A 21823-nucleotide genomic window follows, 5' to 3' on the forward strand; every position below is an offset into this window, starting at 1 on the left:
TGGACACTCATGCATATTATAGTTATCTTTAATCTCGAAAGTTGAACCAAACTCTTAAACCTTCCTTGTCTTTAAAAATAATTTTTAAGCATGCAAATTACGTCTATTGTCGAGGCAGTTTAAAATTAAATTACTAATTTTTAAGAATTTATTTGTACGGCTCACTAATGTTTAAGATACAAAATAATGGCATATTATACATTCGGTAAATCGAATTTGGGACATGCAGGCGCATGATATCTTGAAATCACAAATTCGAGCATATCTTTGATACCATTTGGTTAAATGAGGTAAGGCACAAATGTACTCAGGTGCTGAAGCGACGTGAGGGGAGGCGGTCAAGTAAGCTGCCGATGACAAGTCTAGGGCCGGGCGGAACAGGAAGGAGTTTTTTCGAAATGAAACATTTTTTAATTCTAATGCTTCCGGTCATTATGACACAAAATTTTCACTAGATCTGAACAAATTTCGAAAAAAATTACCCCTAACCTCTTACACAGCTTTAGCAGTTCAGTAAATTGTATGTTACCATGATGGATAAGAGAAGACCAAAGTTAAAATTGGCACAAAAAGATTCAATTTTGCAGAGGATTGATTATAAAAATACAAGTCTAATGGAAAACATGTAAAGGAACTTTTGTCTCTCATTAGTAACTTTAAAAATTCCATGATCAGAATATTTGAATTTATTTAAAGTTTAGGAAAAATAAAATGCATGAACATTTGTTGCAAATAAGGAACTGTGCTCAGCAATTAATAGATTGACTTATATTGGGAACCATATGATTGCAACATACAATATGAATACTAGCTGTAGGACATATATCATAATAGAATGTAATTATACTGCAATAACTTTATAAAAATATTAATAAACAAATTTTAGAATATGCTGACAAGCCATTAGCTGAGAGAAGTGGACAGGTGGATAATGCAGTCGCCGACTATTCCTAGGATCACAGGTTTCAATACTATCCCAGCTATGAATACCGTAAAAGGCAGAACATTATTTGTTTATGCATCCAGGACATCCAGAGAAAACCACATTTTTAGGTCCACAATGACTTTAATGAAAAGAGAAGCCTACCTATGCTGAAACCCTACTGTATTATTCAAAATTTTCTACCTTATAATTTTGTCATTTTACTAGCTACTTACATGTGCTTGGTTCTTCATTTTCAGCATCCAACTTATCTGCCATCTGCTATGTGTTCATAAACATTCCATCGAATTCCTCATTTACTTTTCAAATCTGATTCTCCAGAGCTTCTATCAATAAATTCATCCCTTCCAATGGCTTTACCAGGTGAAGGATTTATTTTTTAAGCTGGAACTGACAAGAAATATAAATGAAATGTCAATGTGTACAAACTGGCCTGTGATGAATTCAAAGCTGTAGAAAGCAATAAGGAAAATAAATAGGTATCTCTCCAGCCATTTCCTAATTCTTTCATTGACTTATTTTTACCAATACCTCAACATTCTCTCACAGGCTTGTAGTGAATTGAAGGGCAGTATGATTGTGACTTGATACGAATTCTTCACAATGACCTTCAAACTATCCTTAGAAGTTGGCGATTGCGTAGGAACTCTTCGAATGTGACTTCAATTCTCTGAGGAACACGTGTGAGGCTCTCCTCGAAAACGCTCCTGAGGACACAATAGTGTTTTTCAGTCATGAAGCCCATTTTCATGAGTGGATATGTCAACAAACATAACATACACTACTGGGCTGACACCGATCCCAGAGAATTGCATTAAATACCTTTGCATTCACTTAAAGTCACAGTGTGGTGTGTAATTACCTCAGTCGGTATTGTTGGTCCCTGGTTTTTTGAAGAAATTGAGGTCACAGTGACAGTGAAATCAGACTGGTATGCAAACATGTTGGAGGAATTTTTTTCCACGACTTGATGAGCTGGACTTAGGTTCCAACAAGGAAAGGACATTAGGTTCCAACAAGATGGAGCAAGGGCTCACACTTCCAGGGCATCGATGGCTGTATTGGGGGAACACTTCCCGGAGCGTCTCATCTCAATAAGGGGCGATTTGGAGTAGCCAGCCTGCTTCCCCGATTTGGCCCCTTGCGATTTTTTTGGTGGGGCTTTTGAAATCCTGTGTTTATGTCAACTCTCCAAGGACCCTACAAGACCTGAAGGACAACATCCGGGAAGAAATTGCCAACATACCTGCTACTACACTGGTAAGGGTCATGATAAACACCAGAAATCGACTTATTCAGTGTATGGACAATAGGGGACTACCTGATTTCATTTTCAAAACTTGTATAACAAAATTTTGAATATATATATACATTTTAAAAAATAATAATAAGAAGACTCTGTTTCATAAAATGGGTTTTATTGCATTGCGCAAAAAGGAAGTTATGTTGCCGCACCCTGTATATACATAAAAGAACTGTATATTGTGCAGATTAATCAATTCCAATACAAATTAGTCGTCAAAGAATAACTTCCAGGTTTTTTTTAGAGGCCACCACTGATTTCCAACTGAAAAAGTTAAAAGCACACACATAATCTATCTTCAGTAGATTTTAATCCTTGTAAAAGCTTAGTAATAAGAACTAAAGTTTAACACATCTTATGAATGTGTGAATAAAAAACTTCGATACTTACATATAAAAAAAGTAAGAATAAGACAAAGAATGTTGAATTACCAAATATATTTCATCATCAAGGGTTCTTTTACATACCCATGGAACATCTGTACATTAGAACACATAAAAAAACAGGTATATTTACAAGGTTTTTGACACAATGTTTTCCTCACTTTTAAAGCATATAATTATAATTTCAGACGAACACAAAGACTAATGCCACTTTATGGCACAAAAATTGTTTATTATGCCATGTTGAAGGAATATAAGGTAGGTACCAGGCTGGAGGACAACGCAGATTTGATCAATATAATGGGTAGAATTCATGAACTTTTGCAGTGAATTATCTGAAATAATTTTCAGATGTGATGCCTAAAGTTTTTATTTTTAATGGCAAAATAAAACTATCTGATGAGTAAAATTAATTCTTCCCTTATTAAACTTACCTCATTTCTGGTTGTTCAGCATGTCAGTTAATACCTTTAAACAAAAAAATTGCCCAAAATAACACTTGAAACATATTGACTTTAAAAATTTTGTACATGTGAATTCCAAGTCTTATTTCATTAACATTCAACATATTGTAACTGACCACATCAGAAGGTCTTCCACAGCAGACATTCATCTACAGAGAAAAATAGTGTCAACCAAAGATGAGTTATGCGTACACTGTGGTAAATATTCAACATCAGACTTAATTTTATTCCATCTATGGCAACCATAAACACCAACACTTCAAGGAAATATCATTTGAATAGAAATCTCGTTCATTTACAGAGGGAACTATCTACTCAAATGAGTGACATATTTTCCAGTCTTGGAGGATTAGGGCAATCCAAGTCATTACCCAGCCATTCAAACCAGTTATATTAATTATTTACAGAGGGAAGCTGGTTGATAAACACTATGTACAAAATGAAAACATAATGGAGCAGTACATTCCTCTCCCAAAAAGTGCTCAGGTTTGAAATACAAATAGTTCCCAATGAGTATTCATCACAATTCTAAAATCAGTCTTACCAAAAGACACAATATATCATATATTTATATAATTACAATCTTATCTGTAAGTGTATACAATCAATATTTAAAACAATGCTTATCTTAACAGCACCCTTAAGAAAATGTGTTTTATGAAAATACAATCAATAATTATTTTACAATTAGTTGGTCTAAAATGGTTCTTTTCACCACTGCAATAATTGCTCTCGACATTCTACCTGCTACTTGCAAAATTAATATATGCACGTATTTACAACTGATACACAAAACCAATTTTAGTTACTGACAAATTCTTCTACTGAAAAAATCTATTTTTCAAAAGACACAACACATAAAAGCATGCCTAACTGAAAAAAAAATCAGTACAGAGCAAACAAATGGGTACGTGAAAGGCAACATAAAGGATACTTAAGTTCACAAATACTTACTCAGTCAATACACATGAAATTAAGATATTTGAGTATAGAATATTTTCAAAAGATGTTTCTGCTAATAGATGTGAACTATTAACTGAAGCAGTATGCAGTCAATATAACTTCTCCACATGGACCACCTGAACCAGACCACCTGGCCTCATTTTGTACTAATAGATATCTTGACTACAAAGCTGAAAAAAAACAACCCTTTGAACAAATTTCATTTTCAATACCCATTCATTTACATTATATTGAATTTTATAGGTACTAATTCCAGAAAAAAATATCTTGGAAGATTACAGGTCACATGAAACACAAAACGGTACCTACTTAAAAATTAGTGCATTAATTTACAGTAGTTTCAAAAGAGTGCTAAGCACCCATCATCTAAATATGATGCAACCTTTATCTGAAACTAATATTAAACCATAATATTTGCTGACTTCAATGTTAACAGTGGGAAATAAGAAAACAGAAATAATATTGGACATAATAACTGGACAAAAAAATTATTGTTTGATAAAGGTACCATAGTATTCTCCAGAAACATTTAGAGCACAGGTAAAACATGCATTTGTAATGTAGTTGAGAATTTTTTAGTTCTTTAAGCTCAATAAAATTGACCATCAAATCATTTTGAAGTAACCATATCCATGCAGACTATCAACCTTTTTTTTTAACAGCTTGCTGAAAAATTACCTTCCCACTGGAATGGTATTTGCTTGCACTAGTTCCTTAGAACACAATCCCATCTTTATTAACACCTCAGAGAAAGTCAAGCAAATCTATGTTCTATAGACATTTGCTGACACATCTATCAGTGAATTACAAATGTGGCATTTACAAAAAACCTATGGCCACTTACATTTACAAAAAGGTGGAGCAGTCTTATAAATAGCCCTGTTTGAGTATTTACAATGGTAAGGGGTTTGAAAACTTATAATGACAATGACTCCTACACTTCACTTACTCTCACACAATGCACCATAGTTTGGATAATTAACTCCTAATATAATTTACTGGCATAAGCTAACAAACCCTACATGATAATATTCACAAACTTGACTCTAAACCGTAAAATCCTCTAGGAGTATGGAGAAACCTTTCTTAAATGATGTAAGAATCATCAGCAGTCACAAGTATTATCAATCTAAATTAACAGAGTTGTCAGTCTACTGATAAATAATGCATTGTTATTGTTAATATGATACAGTTAACTTCTATATTAACTGTCATGAAAATATCAGTAAAGTATCCAATAGGAGGATAATCATTTGCTAAGCCCTTAAAGATGTGAGAAATAAATTTAAGTAATGTGCATGGAAAATGGTATATTCAGAATTTATCCTGGCTGGCAAAAAATATATCAAGGGCAAGTTACTTCAAAAATAACAAGACTGGAACACCTGTTTGCAAATAGAATTGAATTGAAACTGATGGGAAATATGTTCTAAGGTAATATTTAACTTGCTGTTTTATTTAATGCCAAAATCATTAAGTTGCAGGCAAATTATGGTAATGAGAAAATCACAAACTACACTTGATTAACATCATTATGAAAGATGCTGACAAAATGAGGAATGCCAATGAATCATTGAAGATGATCATCTTCATGATGCATTGAAGATGATCAACTCCACAAATCACTATACTATGAGCAAAAACAAAGACTGTGGAACTCTGTCCTTTATCCCAAGCTTAATCCTCAATTAAAATTCAATTCAATCCAGAACAAATGTTTCATGATAAAGAATGCCATTTGGTATCGCTTTGATACAGCATGAATTGCAAAATTAAAATGGTACATAACAGTCTCCCTCCTTTGTTATAAAGGAACCATCAGTCTTTTCTTATCAGTCATATTAAACTCACCACTTGAGCAAAAGAGTATGTACATATGCCTGTTTGAATAAAGCAATTCTTTATGATAACACTAATTATAATATTTAAAATAGCATGCCAATGGCTGTAAATATTTTAATGAACTGCATTCACTAGAATCTAAGATGACCCATTCAAAGTTCTATTCTAAATTTTGAGTACGACTTGTTAAGGGTGTGACTTCAAGCATGATAAAACTGGAGAGATGCATATCATCAATGAAAGAAAAACACTACAAATAAACAGTAAAACCTACAGATTGATTGGAAAAGTGATGTACATCCATAAAACATCACTTTGAGTAATAAATTACTTTTATAGCATTTACAATGTGACATTGGTATTAGGGACCTGGAGGCCAAGTTCATGAATTGCTTGACGAAATGAATTTTCTTCAATAGCAATCTGGACTTAAGACAGGTGTGGTTTGACTTATGAAGATGCTTGAATCCAATCAATTACAACAGAAGATAAAAATCTATATTAGGATTGCTTTTTTATCATGGCTTATAATTTTTGGGAAAACATAACACTACATTTCAATTTCAAGCGCTAATTATAATTTAGGCGTTGACTGACCAAACCCAAAACTTCAGCAAAATAAAATTAGGTACCCCATTCATTAGCCTACCGGCAGACTACTTACATCACTTCATCTATAAAATGAGAATGAATGATTGGTGAAGGATTTTTACAATGCAATAACATATTTTACTGATCAAAAGCAATTGTTAAATTGGCAGGATTACCACGATGAATAAGAATATTGTTATGCTTTTGATTGCACAAACTGATTTATAATTTTAGTTTGTGCAATTTTCCTTAACATGATAAAACAAAGTTAAATGAATATAACATTCAAATTTTTAACATTTTCCCAAATTACTATGAATGTTCTGACATACTACAAAATGCACAAATGTCAGAAATATTGGAGCTTCCTAAAGGACAAAATTGCAATCATATACTCTTTATGATGGAATTAGAATGCATTTTAAGAATCAAAAAACAGCAGGTTTCAGCGCAGTCAATGTTAATGTGACAGTAGATCCATTCATGAAATGAGATTTGCGCATAGTTTTTAAACAAATGGTTTAGGGTAACAGATTATATATTCACCAGTCCTTTCTATAGTTATGGATATAGTAATGCATTTCATATCCAACCTTTTTTGCCAGAATATTTTTCAGATAACGTTTTAATTTTTCTGGTCATATAAAAATGCTGTTTTGAATACATTTTGCACATGCTTTAAGGTCATCTTAGAGTCATGTCAATACAATTACTTTATGCACAACACTAAAAAATAATAGATATTCATAAGAGGATATTTGCGATCTTCTTGGCAAATAGGCCAACAACGCCACTTGTTAGTGAAACCATCTGAGCCATCATTATTGAGCAAAAAGATGAGTGCTCACAAACTGATACATGGATTCATTGATAGAAATACCAATGTCACACCCAAAGACCACATTCACAGAAATTTCTGGAACATGAAACAGATTATTTATTGAGAGATCTTCAAACGCTTTGCAACAACTCATTTCAACTATGGAAGCTTCTATGAGCACTTATTCTGAAAATGAAGCTCTTAATTATGTTATTTAACCTTATATTTGTTGCTACTATGGAATATCCTCAATCAATGCCCATTGTGGATTTCTAAGAACGATTCTTTTTCAGTAGTGCATGTATTCAACTACTGGGACTAAATGTCAGACTAGTCATGATGTCAACATATATTTCCAATATTGGCAATCCATGTCACACTGAAATGGACATTGCAACCTGCATTGATTTTAGTGCAGCCAGAGATTGCACAGCAGTATAATTGTACTTCATTGTTTTTCATTTCAATAAACATTCACTCATTTAAAAATGTTTCTAATGTAGCTAGATTTCAGTAATAATTTTCTAAGAAAGTTTACAAAAAAGTAACCATTGTTATTCATGGACAGGGTGATGAGGAAGATCTGGACTGGCACAAAATAAATACAACTTTTATTCTTTGTTAAGTTATCAAAAAGTGATGGCTTAAAACAAGTTATCAATTGAATAGTAGGCAGTGTCATTAATGTTGGTGAAAGTGGCTTTGATAATTTATAGTATTTGTAGGAGTTGACACAAGAAATAACCAAATACCAAATTCTGAATTTGGTATGTTTTTGACATATACAGAGCTCTCAATGCTCAGTGTAATCAGTACATGATAAAAAATGATATAATTTTCTCATTTTTATCAAATAATAACTACAGCAATAACTTCCAGATGAGGGCGGAGCATATTTTCAGAAATATTTAACACACTGCTTTCATCAGAGGGAAGCAATGGCATTGCAGGAGTGAATATCTCTCCTTCAATCATACAATTTCGAATTATTGTAGATTAACATGACTGTGTTAAATTGGTTGAAATTATTTTAAAACTCCTTTTTCAAGAGATTAGAAAGAAAATGATACGCATACGCTACGCATAAATTTTGGGCAATAAAAATCAAGCGCACCACTTAAAAAGTTAGGGACAAGGAATGAAAAAATTATATTTAACCAGGAGATGAATACGCCCTTAAATGATCACGTAAATAATTGTTGAAATGTCACACATCAATATGAAACACCACATTTAAATTCCATACACCCAAATACTGGGTTTAGAGTAAGGTATCATGAGAGTGTTCTCGCAATATGTTCTGACTTGTAACAGTTAAAAAGCTCTAATTACAGTGTGTATTGAGGGAGTGTTTTGAATGTTCTTTGAGGGCATGTAAGACCCTAGTGTATAAAGATCATCATGCAAACTTTCATTACCGCATACTAAAATGTCATACACCCTCTCACAACTGGATGCAAGATGTGTGGTGTACACACTTTTTGTGGCAGTGGGTGAAAAATCTTACCCTGGTCGATCACAGATCACCAAGGTGAGTCACCATGAAATGGCAGTATCCCGTGGAGTTCTACTAAACCCAGATTCCTTTTACCCCACCTCACTTTCCTCCTTGCATGCATAATTCCATCCCCACTGAGTGTGGGTTCTCTGATACCTATGAAGGGTGCACCACCAGGTGCAGGACTGATTAAAAAACTTTTCAAGTTTTCCTCTGGATTATGACTGCTTGAAATGCATTATAAAACATTTTGATTCTGAGTTTCACCGGTGAAATCATGAATGTATGTTTGCATGGAAGTGAATCCACTACAAATCGTGTACGTACCCCATGGGTAGCAAACTGGTCACAATATTCAATCAATAAGGAAAATAATCACTCCAAAAGGCATTTACAATATTAAAATTTGAAATATTTAGGCTCAAAATACAGAAATTGCTAATCCTTTGTAAACCTTCGTGGTTATACATATAACATTGGAGAAGTCCAAATTATTTAGTCACATAGCTGGTGCCATTTTGGTGCCTAGTGATTCCAATACTTGGGTGGAAAAACTATTTTCATTTACAATAAAGTACAAATATTTTATTAATTAATTGGTAGGCCATTAACGTGAGACTAAATCTTTTCCAGGTTTTCGGTGTAGTTAATTTGCAATTAATCTGCATGTGTCAAACATATTTAACTACAAGCTGTATGAAAATGGCAAGTTTTCTAATCAAAAAAGTATGTAATTGTGGACCAAAAGTATATTGTATAATGTTATACGTACTCGAAAAATATGTGGCTTATCTCTATAAAGGCAATGAATCTAAATGCTGAATGGTTTAATGTCTTACTACACCATACTCATGTTTTTGAATTTTCACAGAAGAGAATCAATAAATCAGGCTCATTTAACTATACTATGTTATCTCCACACAAGTGATTCAAAATGCATACCAAATCAATACAAGTATCCTAAAATGATTATTAGGATACATTCTTTCGAGAAGAATGACTGAATTTTTTACAATTCTGGGGAGCATGTATAAATTGACTTGTGAAACATGTTTCAGGATTTACAAGGACATTTCAGTATGTCAAATATCTCAAGTCGTGAGCGACTAATAACCACTCAAGACTCAGTTCACACTGAGAATGTAAACATTACCTCACAAATACATGCATGCAAAGCACTATGTGGAACACATATGGCCATCAGGTGGAATACAAATACCTTGCCTTGTGTCACATTTTAATTAATCGTGGTATGGTTTGGACAGTGAATTATTTCCAAAGATGATAAGTAATGGGTATTAAACCGATGTAGCATTCTAAAATCTATCTCAAAAAGAAATTGCACAAATTGAGGCAGTATTCTACAACATATGATTACATCTCCAGGGATGCTATAACCAATAGTAATATTAATCACCAAATCACAGAAAAATAAAATAACAGCATAAAACCTAACAGCAATTTCTGACCACTTGCAAGCAACCTCACACACTGGCAAGAATATACAGCTCACTACTCTTCACTCAACGAACAGCTGCTGTTGAAATCAAGTATTTCCTCCCTCGGAGAGAAAAACTAACATCCAAGGGAAAACCATTATGAGCACACATAAGGGATGCAGAATTGTTGTGAGGACCCACCATCACAAGTTCCCAACAAACTCAGCCCTTCCCCAACTGCATATATTGTCTCAGGAGTGAGAGCTCACCTCTGATTCTGATTCTCATATGACCGGAGAGTAGATCTGTCCGACCAAAACTCTCTTGTTTCTCTCCGGCCATTTGCAGCAATGACTCACGTACTCATTCACACCAAACACAAACACACATGCATGCAGCACCAAGGATGAGAAAAATATTCACTATTTACAAATGACGTCTCAACCGAAACACTCGTCGAAGTGAGAGAGGAGAGAGCGAGGGCCCTGATGACTACAAGGAGGGAGATAGATGGATTGGGAGGGAAAGGGGGGGGGGCAAGAGCCATTTACCATCGTTCTCTTCATTCTGTCGTGTCCGCTAAGCTCCCTAGGAGGGAGTGGGGGGCTCTTGGGGTGACGGGGTTCTTGGTAAGCTGGAGGGGGTTGAGATTTCAACCCAACCGTCCCCTACCTTCGAGAGCAAGTGCTGGATATCAACTTCATGCTCACAAAAAAATCTTTAACGTAACCTGTAATATACATATTTCACACGCCAACGTTTTGCATTCCGTATGCTTTCGTTTTGTCTTGGGTGGGGATGCTGCTTTGGTGCTCTTGCTCCAATGTGTGGAGCATGTGCATCTGCTTTTTCCGCTCCACCTGCAAGTCACATTGAGGGAGAAAAATTACATGGTATACAATATGAATGAAATGGTTGCCAACATAAAACTGGGTATACAGGGCTCATTTTAGCCACCCCATCACCATTGACATTGAAATACATACCCCATATTCATAAATAAAACAGTTTCTGGCATCACTAGGTGGAAAATCTTCATATTGAAACTGAAAATAAACAACTTGGCTCTTCCATATAGAAATGTTTTTATTTATGACTTAGGTTTTGTTATGGTACAACATACCTGACGACCTGACGCTGTTATACCATAAGAAACCTAGGTCATAAGGAAAAATTTTCTACCTGGAAAAGCCAAGTTGTTTATTTTCAATTTCCCCATGTTCATGTTAACCATGAACCTTAGGTAAGAGCAAAAGCACATTAGTGAAGATCAATTGGTAGGGGAAAAATAAAGCTGTGAAAAAAATCAGCAATAGTGGTAGTAGCTATTAGGGGAGGTGGCTAAAAGCTTGGGTATTTTGCAACATTGAGGATGGGTGGTTAATTTAGTGGATGTCTGATTTTCAGTGAATGGGGAAAGGGTGGTGAGAAACTCAGCATCAGCACTTCCTAAAAACAGATGCCAAGGGATTCACTAAATCCTATCCAACAGTGGGCAAAATCTATTTGAAATGCTTCATACATCTATTCCACCCAATTAGGGATTGGGATACCATTGAAAGACTACGTCATTGTTAGTATTTAAACCCAGACCCTCAAGGTGGGAAGCCAGTACACATTTCACCAAACTGATCCCATCCTCAACAAAATTCAACGAAAAATTACAATGTCAAAGACAAAAATAATATTGCGCTCATTCAAGAATACACTGGTTTTCTGAAAAAATAAAATTATAGTTGCGATAGGTTCTCTCAGAAAAATAAGCAACTATTTAACATACTGTATTAAGTTTATATCACCATCCAATAAATGTTGCGATTCCATCAATTGCATGAGCAATTACATGTGATTCAGAAATTTAGAAAAGTGATATTCATGCAGAAGAGAATACAAGTGAATGTAAGAAAAAGCTTTTAACTCTTAATGACTGGACATATATCTGAAAATGCAACTGCATGCATATGGAAATCCAGATGCATGAAGTGCCAGTGCTAAGATGCATTATGGGTAAATTCAGGCTGTCTTCATTGGATTGCATGCAATATGCATCTCTGAATGTGATATTTATCATTATGGTTATTTGAAATTTAATTCAGTGATTTAAAAAATACCTGTAGTATACAATAAGTTAAACTTGCCCATTTCTGACTTTACATAGCTATTGTATCTGTTTTGAATCTCCAGTAATATGTGGTACTATTCATATCAAAATATTAAAACTTATAGATGATTTATAAATACATTTGAATAATTTTAGAATAGCATACTGCATGCCAGGAGATGATGAAATACTTAAGTCTCATTTTTAACTTTAACTTAAGCCTACTCATGGCATATTTTTTAAGAAGATCTATAATGAATTGGATGGATATATGTAATTATCATACCTATTCCATCACGATTTATCAAGTATTTTACACAGTAGCTTACCCCAAAACATCACTGACAAACTTAATGGAAAACTGTAGGTAAAACTAATTTACCTGATTCTGCTATGATGAATTATTTGTCAAAGATCTAAAATACTGATATAAGACACTACACCTTTGTGGGAAAACTTTTTGAAAAATGAATACACTCATACACAGTACATACATGGAGGGTGTTTCTGCTAAGTTTTATAAGTTCAAAACCTGTAAATGGTTTAATGTAAATAGAATGTTACCATTTCTAAAAATAGGGAGGATTTATCCTGATAACTGTATAGGAGAGATAGTTATTGATACACATATTTTCCCAGTTCTCTTATATATTTACTCTATTCTATCCCATAATGTTATTTCCACATGTAACACTTGAGCATTAGTACAAAGTTTACCCATTGCAAACAAAATGGAAGAACATTTGGGATGCAAACTACCCCTATGTAACTCGTTATCTACCTAGATAGCAGTACATGGATGCGTTGTGTGATAAATTTAAGAAACATTGATAATACTAACAATATATTCCTTTATTCCATCCAACCTTTATGATAGGCCACAATGTCATGAAAGAGGTTCATCATTAAGTGGTCAATGCACACAAATCTTCACCTAGAATGAGATTTTATGCTTAACCCCTACCTCATTATCTTCCTCCACGGTCATTTTATAACCTGTGAAGAATCCAAGCACTAAAATGTTCCTGGGGTAGCTCAATCTTAAAACACGACACTCATAATATTATCTTGCTTCAACATATCACTTAAATTCCTCAATAACAACTCATACTTAACAGATAACTATTGGTCTCTACTACACTACTGAACTCTTAAGTTAACTTAGAATGAACATATTACTGGCGTCTGTCCTAAAGCATTGTGCTTTATGAGACGAATTCAACCACTCAGACCAAATATTTTTTAATGTATACCATGCACATTTTCGTTCTCACATACTGAACGGCCTTAAACTGTAGGGAAACTCAAGTGTCATAAAAAATATATTTGTTCTGCAAAAAGAGGCTGTGAGATCAATTGCAAATGCTGCTGCTAAAGACAATTATAAAACACTTCTTATTAAAGTGATGCTATGACAATATACAATAAATATTTGTCTTAAGTGTTAGTTTATGTGAAATACAGCTCAAATACTTCAGCACTCTCTCTTGAGTGGAACTGTCTTCCAACAAGTTTCACCATGATGTCCTCTATCGCACTCAGTACTGGGCCTCTCCTTTCATTTTCCAGCAACTTCTGCCATTTCTTATCCCATTAACGCATTATAATCCTCGTCATTTCCCATCCTATCTCTCTCCTTGATTTTTCTTCCCTCTCCTATTCTCATTAGCACTTCATTCCTCAGTCAATCAGTCTACTAGACCTCAAGCATTCTTTTCCACAGCTATATTTCAAAACTTTCCAACTATTTTTCATCTTCATTCAAAATTGTCCAATTTCAACCGTAATAAGATACCACATTCCAAACAAAGCATTTAGCAAATCCCTTCATCAAATCTTTTGGATTTCTACTTGCTGTCAAAAATCCTTTTGCCTTGGTACTATATGGAGCATAAAATAGAGTAAAAATTAATTAAATTTTTTAAAACCTCAAAAGTCTTACAACTGCTTGTGCTAAAAGCCGTACACCTAGTCACCTGGGACAGATACATGAACATGCTAAAATTCAAAAATATAATGCATAAATGGTTTCCTGCTCAAAATATTATTGTAGTCATGCATCACATTCTATCTCAACACCTCCTTCAGAGAAGCCTGAGCAGATGATAAATTTTACACATGATACACTCTGGTTATATTAGGTTTTCACTGCATAATATTTTCTCATATGCTAATTAATAAATAGAAAATGAAAAAAATCAAGGGTCTAAAACAATCATTAGCAAACATTATGGGTATACAATTTCATAGTAGTTAGGGGTATGGACGTAATCAAAGGTCAGCATGCATGAAGATTTTCAAAAATGTCAAGCACTCTATACCAAGGTAACATATTTGAATATTTTACCTTAACTTCAGCAAGTATCACTGCCATCAAAAACAGATGAATGATTCAAAAGACAATAAGTGTATTTGGAACATTTTTTGCAAAAGTCGATTTCCAGAAAACCCAATCTAATAAAATAAATAATGCTTCATAAAATTCCCACTAATATGGGATAAGCTAAGACTTACCCTCAGTCTTGCTAAATCTCCTTCAATTATATGGCTCCCTGTTAACCCCGCCAGATTACGTTCGATTGATGCCATTGTGCATCCCTGTGAGTCCAACCGTAGCCTGAGCCTTCGATGACTACGTCTTATTCCTCCATGGATGGTTTCTTCAACTGATGGATCTTCTGCACCAACAATGCTGTCAGGTAATTCAACTGAACCATCTAATTCTTGTATTTGAGATTCACCAGGAAGATCCCATCTCCGAGGATCAACAAGTTCTGACCCAACTTGCATTGAAAATATGTCTAACTGCTCAACATCATCACGAAGATCAGGAAAATCTGTGAAGAAAAAAATAGTGTATTTAACAAGTAACTTTTCCCATAAAGTTATACATCATGCATGATATGATCAAATCTTTTACTTGAAAATATTGCATATTTTGAGTCTCCAAAATCTGGCTTGCTCTGGATAACAATAATTTTTAGAGTTCAAATGCCTGAACACTGAAAGAGCACATGGCCAAGCATTTGTTCCAAAATTCAGGAGAAAAAAGATTTCAAATATTAAGTAGTAGTAGTATTTAGGGGAGGTGACCAACAGCTGAGGTCACTTGCACCATAGGGGATGGACAGGAAAGGATGAAGGGTGGAGAGAAACCCGGCATTGGCATTAGCCTACTCTTTACGGAAGGCACCAAGGGGTCCAAAGCTTAACGTCCCATCCGACAGACAGCGTACTCACTCAATGCCCTCCACAAAGCACCTAAAGTAGGGATCGAGATACCTCTGAAAAATATTCAACACCACCGGGATTTGAACCCGGGCCTTCTGGGTGGGAAGCCAGTATGGTAGCCACTGCACCATCTTGAACCGCCTCAATATTAAATATGCTTATAAAATCCAAGCAGTATTTAGGGGAGGTGACGGAAAGCTAAGGTCATCTGTACCATTAAGGATGGATGGGAAAGGAAGGGTGGAGAGAAACTCAGCATCAGCATTAGCTTGCCCCTTTCGAAAGGCGCCAAGGGGTCCACAGTTTAACGTCCCATCCGAAAGACGTCGTTCTCACTCTAAGTGCTCTTCACAAAACGCCTCAAGTAGGGATCGAGATACCACCAAAAAATATTTGTTGCCTCCAAGATTTGAACCCTGGCCCTCTCAGTGAGAAGCCTGTATGTTAGACACAGCACCATCCTGATTCTAATAAAATCAAAAAAGTATTAAAATTATGCAAATATGTGGCTAGATGTTCAGGATCAATAACAGGCCACAATTTTTGCTAACACTAGGTAGAAAAACCATGTAATCAGCATAAACAATCACTCCATAAACTTTAATACAGATATCTGGTTCTTAAATGGGATAAAGGTCTAATGAAAACTTAAATTCATTGATATTATTCAGAGTACACTAATGATAATGCAGATTTGGGTGCAATAATAATAATGAAATTAAGAAACTTACCACCTAAACTAGTTATCATTGAGAGTACTTAACAAAGATCATATGGAGTAACATATAAAAATTAAGTTCAAACCTCTTTTTTACAGCAATTTGCTTTTTAAAGGTCTGTTTTATTCAGAGATTTTTTCTGCCAAGTCGTTACACTTGACTATGAATTTGATTTTAAAATAATTCAATGTGGATAGTATACTATCCAGAAATAGACATTATACAAATTAACTCCAAGACATTCTATTTTTAACATACTGAAAATATTCAAGCAAAATTTATAAAAAAATTTGTTTCATAACAAACTCACTTTTTACCAGTTATTTAACCAAATGAGAGCAAACACAGGTACAAGCAATAAAAGAGCCAAGAGTATTTAATGAAAAAAAATATACCATAACTTAAAGTATATATCAAAATAATTAGAAGTTTAATGAGTATCAACAATTAGTTATCACAGAAAGATAAAGTTGATGTATCAAACTGACCAGAATTTCTATCCAGTGATATGAGGTCCAGGGAGGCAGGCCTGACGTCATCGCAAACCCAACCTGGTAGACGACGATCATCCTCTGGGAATTTACCCATCCTCGCACACTCCGAAGTGAGCTCCCTCATTGGTCGCTGAGGATCAACACCCCTGAGCTCCCTCCCAACACTTATATCGGTGACCTCTAGGGTGTGGTCACTGGAAGCCATCAATGGAAGGGCAGAATTGACAGTAGGAAGGGCACCCCCAAGACGGCTGGGTTCCACGGACGACAGACAATCCAAGCGTGGCCATACTGTCACACGCGAATTACTACTGACCACTGGCTCAACCTTGGGGGTTGTACTGTGCTGGAGTCTCTTGGAGGGATGCGCTGGAGGTGGGGAGTTAGATGGCGACCTCTTGAGAGGATTGATGCCTTGTGACCTTGGGGTCCATGTCGCTTCCCTAAGATAATAATATTGAGACAATATTATAGTGTGATGCAAATGATGATATATATCCCTAAGAATGACATCCTTAAATTTATACAATTTAAGATCATAGTTGAGAGAAATAAACCTTTATAAGTATTAATTTTTGAAAGAATCACACTCATACAGCAATAACTGCAAGTAACTGTGAAAAATTGTAAAAAACTTTTAATTCACTGCATCATTATAACATATTAAAATCTCAAATCAACTTAAATGTGCTTATGGAATGTAAAAGGGAATTTTAAAGAAAGTGTTCCATAGACATACACTTTAATGTTTGGTACTTTTCTAATTGGGTTATCCTAAGTATCATTATCAATTAATTCAAATTCCAAGAAACTTCAGGAGATTCCACAAAAGTAACTATTACCGAAGTCATCCACTAATATGCATTTCAATGCAACAATTTCAGAGTGTAAGGCAAATGATTTTTACACTTTGAAATTGAACACACTGAAACAAGTTCAATGAAACTCCGTTCTTCAGAAGGAACAAAAAGATCAACAAAAGCAAATTATATGAGGTTGAATTCATGTAACACTGAGAAACCTTCCTGAATCACAAACTTTCCAAATTATAATGCTCAATTGAGCAGAAAAACTGACCTGGGAGAGATCTGTCTCTCTGCTCCCCTTGCGACATCTTTGGGAGATGAATACGGTAAGCTGGAGTGAGAGGCTTTGACAGGAGGGACTGTGCCATCAAACATGTATGGGGGGGGTGTTGAGGATATGGCACAGGGGATTGGAATGGGAATTATGGGAGGGGGAGGGGAAGTACTGGAGACGTAGCTCTTGGGCGTTAGCACTTTAATATCCTCCTGAGTTGCATCGTACACCAGGGACTCTTTCGACTGAGGCTCGGGTGACACCACAACATGCTGCAGGGCTTGATGAGGAGAGGGCTGGGCAAGGCTGGCAGAGGTGGATGGAAGAGATACTGGTAACAAAGGTAAGTCCTGGGGTGAGCCTTGAATGGCCTGCTTTGGTGATGGTGAACTGATGGGTTTACTCGTCTGTGAAAAGATTAAAATGATGATTTTATTGTTTTGGGATAGTCGGACAAAGAGATTTAAAGATATTGAATAAGGGAGCATAAATTTCTACAAGAGCAATCATTTATGAATAATCAGTATCCTCATCCAAAAATTGTTTTTTTCAAATCAATAAGAGCAGCTTGTCAGAGTGAGCTTTACATGTAGTTACTGAGTTAATTGTCTCCATGGAGTTGACTTCATACCCTCAGGGGGTGTGATTACCTATACTGAAGGGCCCCTAAACCATAATGTGGATTAAAAATTTCCTAATGACGCAAAACATAAAGATTCCACAATATTAATTTTCACCAAGAGCATTTAACAGTTTTGCTCAATCATTAAACAAAATCAACTTCACCATACTGAAGAAGAAGTATAAAAATGTCCGATGCACAAACCTGATGTAACATATTTACCAACAATTCCACACATATTATTTACCTTCCTTTCCCTGTTTTCCAAGAATATTCACATTATTTTCCATGTAATTTATTCATGAAACATTTTTGCATGGTTATAATGAACGAAAACAACTGATCTTGCTAAATATTTAAAACCAAAATAATAAAACTATGTCATATTACCAAAGCGATAAATGGTACATACAATGTACTGATGGATATTCACTTCGCTGCAATGATAAATGAACTCTTGGTACGTTCTCTGGCAAAGAGTAGATGCTCCAGGAATTCTAACTGATTTTAATATTCAACATTACCATTTCCAAATATATTTCAATCTGGTCATATATCCATTAAAAATTTGCAACTACTGTATTTCTATGCTTTCAAATATTTACCGGAGCTTCTATAGCCCTGCTGGGCCCAGCATCCAGAATGGAACGGGGAACCATAGAACGGTCAGAAATTGAAGCTGAATACCTCTGTCTCATTTCTTCAACAGCCTTTTTCCCTTCTTCCTCACTGCAATGAAGGTAAAATATGATAGTGGTTATCTCATTTCAATACTTAAAAGAGGGCCAGAGAGTATTAAAATCCATAGTATGCCAAAAAGAGTAGGAATTTATTCAAACTATTCACAGGTAAAATTATTAACTCAAACTTTCCAGGTGTAAAATTTAACTGAAAGTATACTTACGAAACAAGAGTATTTATGCACACAAAAGTGTCAAACTTTCCAGTGACGCGATCAAATTCACAATAACCTTGAGTGCGTAGATATATAAATTGACCTGTTTTCGATTTCAGTCTGTAACAGCTATTTCCGAACCCATCAGAACTGCTGAACACTGTGAAAAAATAAATAAATTTAGCACATGCTAATTCACTCATAGTGTATTTTTTTCAATAGAAAAAAAACAATCATAGAGCCTGAGAAAATGCAGACAAAAGATAAAATATTTCCATGCTCAAACATAAGACTTACTTCTCTGCAGTGCAATGAAGGTCCAACGAGCATCTTGGTCATGCATGAAGCTGAATGCTGACTGACCTTTGACTTCATCAGCCATGTAACCAGCTATCACAGATATTCTGGAAAAGTAACAATACATTCACAACACTGGACAGATGAATAAGCATATCCATTAAAATTGCACAATCTTATGAATAAATGATTAAAAGGCACAGATTAAATGTTATTAGAATCACATAATAAAGGATAATCGAAGAAAATTAACATTAAAGTTTCATATATGACTTTTAGATCAAAATCTTTCTTAATTAATGACTTCCCTGTCATGGAAGATTTTCTCATTTTTCAAACAGCTGCTTTTGAAATTAGCCAAGACTTGAATTCAAGGGCAGATCTTGTGATCATCCAACATAATGGTAAAATAAGCCAAGATGTGCTCAACTTGAAGTTTTTATCACATGTAGTCCATACCAGAGATTAAAGGGCTAAGCTCAGACAAACATATTAACAATGGAAATGTAAGTTAAAGCATTTATGCCCTACTTCCATTTAATGTACAGACTAATTCGAATTTACCTGTGGTCACAGTTGAGTATTTCGCCACGAATTCCATGACGCGTAAGGTACTCATCTTTGCAGGCTTCCATGAGGGACAGTTCTAGTATTTGGCGTTCACGGCGTATGCGTGCCACAGCCACCATAACAGTTTCCCCTGATGAAGAACCTGATGATGTGGACTGCGTGTGGCTCAACTCTGATGAATACAACCATGATATATATTATGAGTGTCCTTAGAACATTTATATTTACAATAATGGAAATTCCTTCAAATTAAAAGCACATTTCGTCCAGAAAACAAATGAAAATCAATGTTTCCAGTGTTGCAAGTGATCTTACTCCACTTGTCTTTGTGAAAACATGATTTTAAAAAGATAAAGCACATTGTATAAGAAACATAATTGCATGATCAGTGGAACTGGGTATATGAGTGGCCATTTTTACGTTGATTAATTCACTAGGATTTCCAACATTTTTGCGAAAAATTAGGGCATTGCAGTAAATTGAATAACTTTACGTATTAAGGTAAAAATGAGAGAAATTATAAAATAATAACTATAGCACAACTACACAAATTCTCCAAAAACTATGCATGTTTTTAGGGACTTTTCACATACTATTTTAAAAATTTTAATTTATTTGTCTTTTTAATTTAGCCACACTTTACATTTACGACAAAACTATTAGTTTAATATGAAGATTCATATTTAGTGCTATTCATAACATTCTATAATAAAGAGGATAAATCAAACGTCTAGGAAATGACATCATTAAGACATAGACATATGCAAACCTGCACACTGAGAAGGTCAAATAAACAGAATCTTACTTAGAAAGGCTGGAAACTATACAGTGCACATACATTTTCAATGAGAAGGAATGTGACCTGACGAGTTTAGGATTTTATCACTAACTAAGTTCACCCTGCAAAAAAGCACCACTACTAGATTGACACTTGGGACCACTATGATATGGACATGATTTACCTACCTCATGATAATAATGTCACCATCAAAGAGGACTTATACTTATGAGGTGGTTAAATTACTGATGGCAATATTTAAGCGGACCTAAACACATTAAGAGTATTGTCGCAATTGTGACAATATTATACAGAGAACTTCATAAGATGATGAAGGGCAGGTGATCTACCATTCATTTTTTTCAAATATTTACCATGCTCTACTCAGGTGCATTACCTTTTCCTACTGCAGATGATGGCCCATCTTCTGATGATGCTGGCCTAAGTTGACCCACAAAATGCACCACCTCATACCCCGTAGTCTCACGTCCACCAGCCCTTTGGCTAAGGCGCAAGTAAAAAGACACTCTTCTTGAGTTTGAATTATTATCACTGCTCCCACTGCCACTACTACTGCTGCCACTGTCCTGTGCCTCCCCCCCTTGAAGCATGGGGTGATGATGCCCTTCCACAGGCTGGTCCTGATCTTCCGACGAACCAGGGCAACAATTTGACATAAATCCCAAATCATCTGTGGAAAGAGAATAAGTGCATTTTCCTGAGTTACAAACTCTCTTTTCATTTAAGGCTTTTGACATTTTGGGAAGGATTCATCCTCTCTGTTCAGAAT

At 35.1% G+C, this 21823-nt stretch overlaps 1 protein-coding gene across 1 annotated transcript in view; it reads right to left on the bottom strand.

Moving 5' to 3' along the window:
* Positions 1 to 2668: 2668 nt before the first annotated feature.
* Positions 2669 to 21823, bottom strand: part of LOC139692636 (aryl hydrocarbon receptor nuclear translocator homolog) — a 275406-nt gene continuing 256251 nt past the window's right edge. The window contains exons 6-14 of the mRNA XM_071590937.1: positions 21431 to 21724; positions 20250 to 20427; positions 19686 to 19792; positions 19398 to 19548; positions 19099 to 19222; positions 17869 to 18278; positions 16786 to 17234; positions 14862 to 15184; positions 2669 to 11106 (exon numbers count right to left, since the gene is read on the bottom strand). Coding sequence (XP_071447038.1) covers positions 10993 to 11106; positions 14862 to 15184; positions 16786 to 17234; positions 17869 to 18278; positions 19099 to 19222; positions 19398 to 19548; positions 19686 to 19792; positions 20250 to 20427; positions 21431 to 21724 — 2150 coding nt within the window. The 3' untranslated portion in view covers positions 2669 to 10992. The remainder of the gene's footprint in view (positions 11107 to 14861; positions 15185 to 16785; positions 17235 to 17868; positions 18279 to 19098; positions 19223 to 19397; positions 19549 to 19685; positions 19793 to 20249; positions 20428 to 21430; positions 21725 to 21823) is intronic.

This window comes from Hetaerina americana, unplaced genomic scaffold (genome assembly GCF_022747635.1).
Source record: "Hetaerina americana unplaced genomic scaffold, ioHetAmer1.1.p SCAF_4, whole genome shotgun sequence".
In the NCBI taxonomy this organism is placed as follows: domain Eukaryota; kingdom Metazoa; phylum Arthropoda; class Insecta; order Odonata; family Calopterygidae; genus Hetaerina; species Hetaerina americana.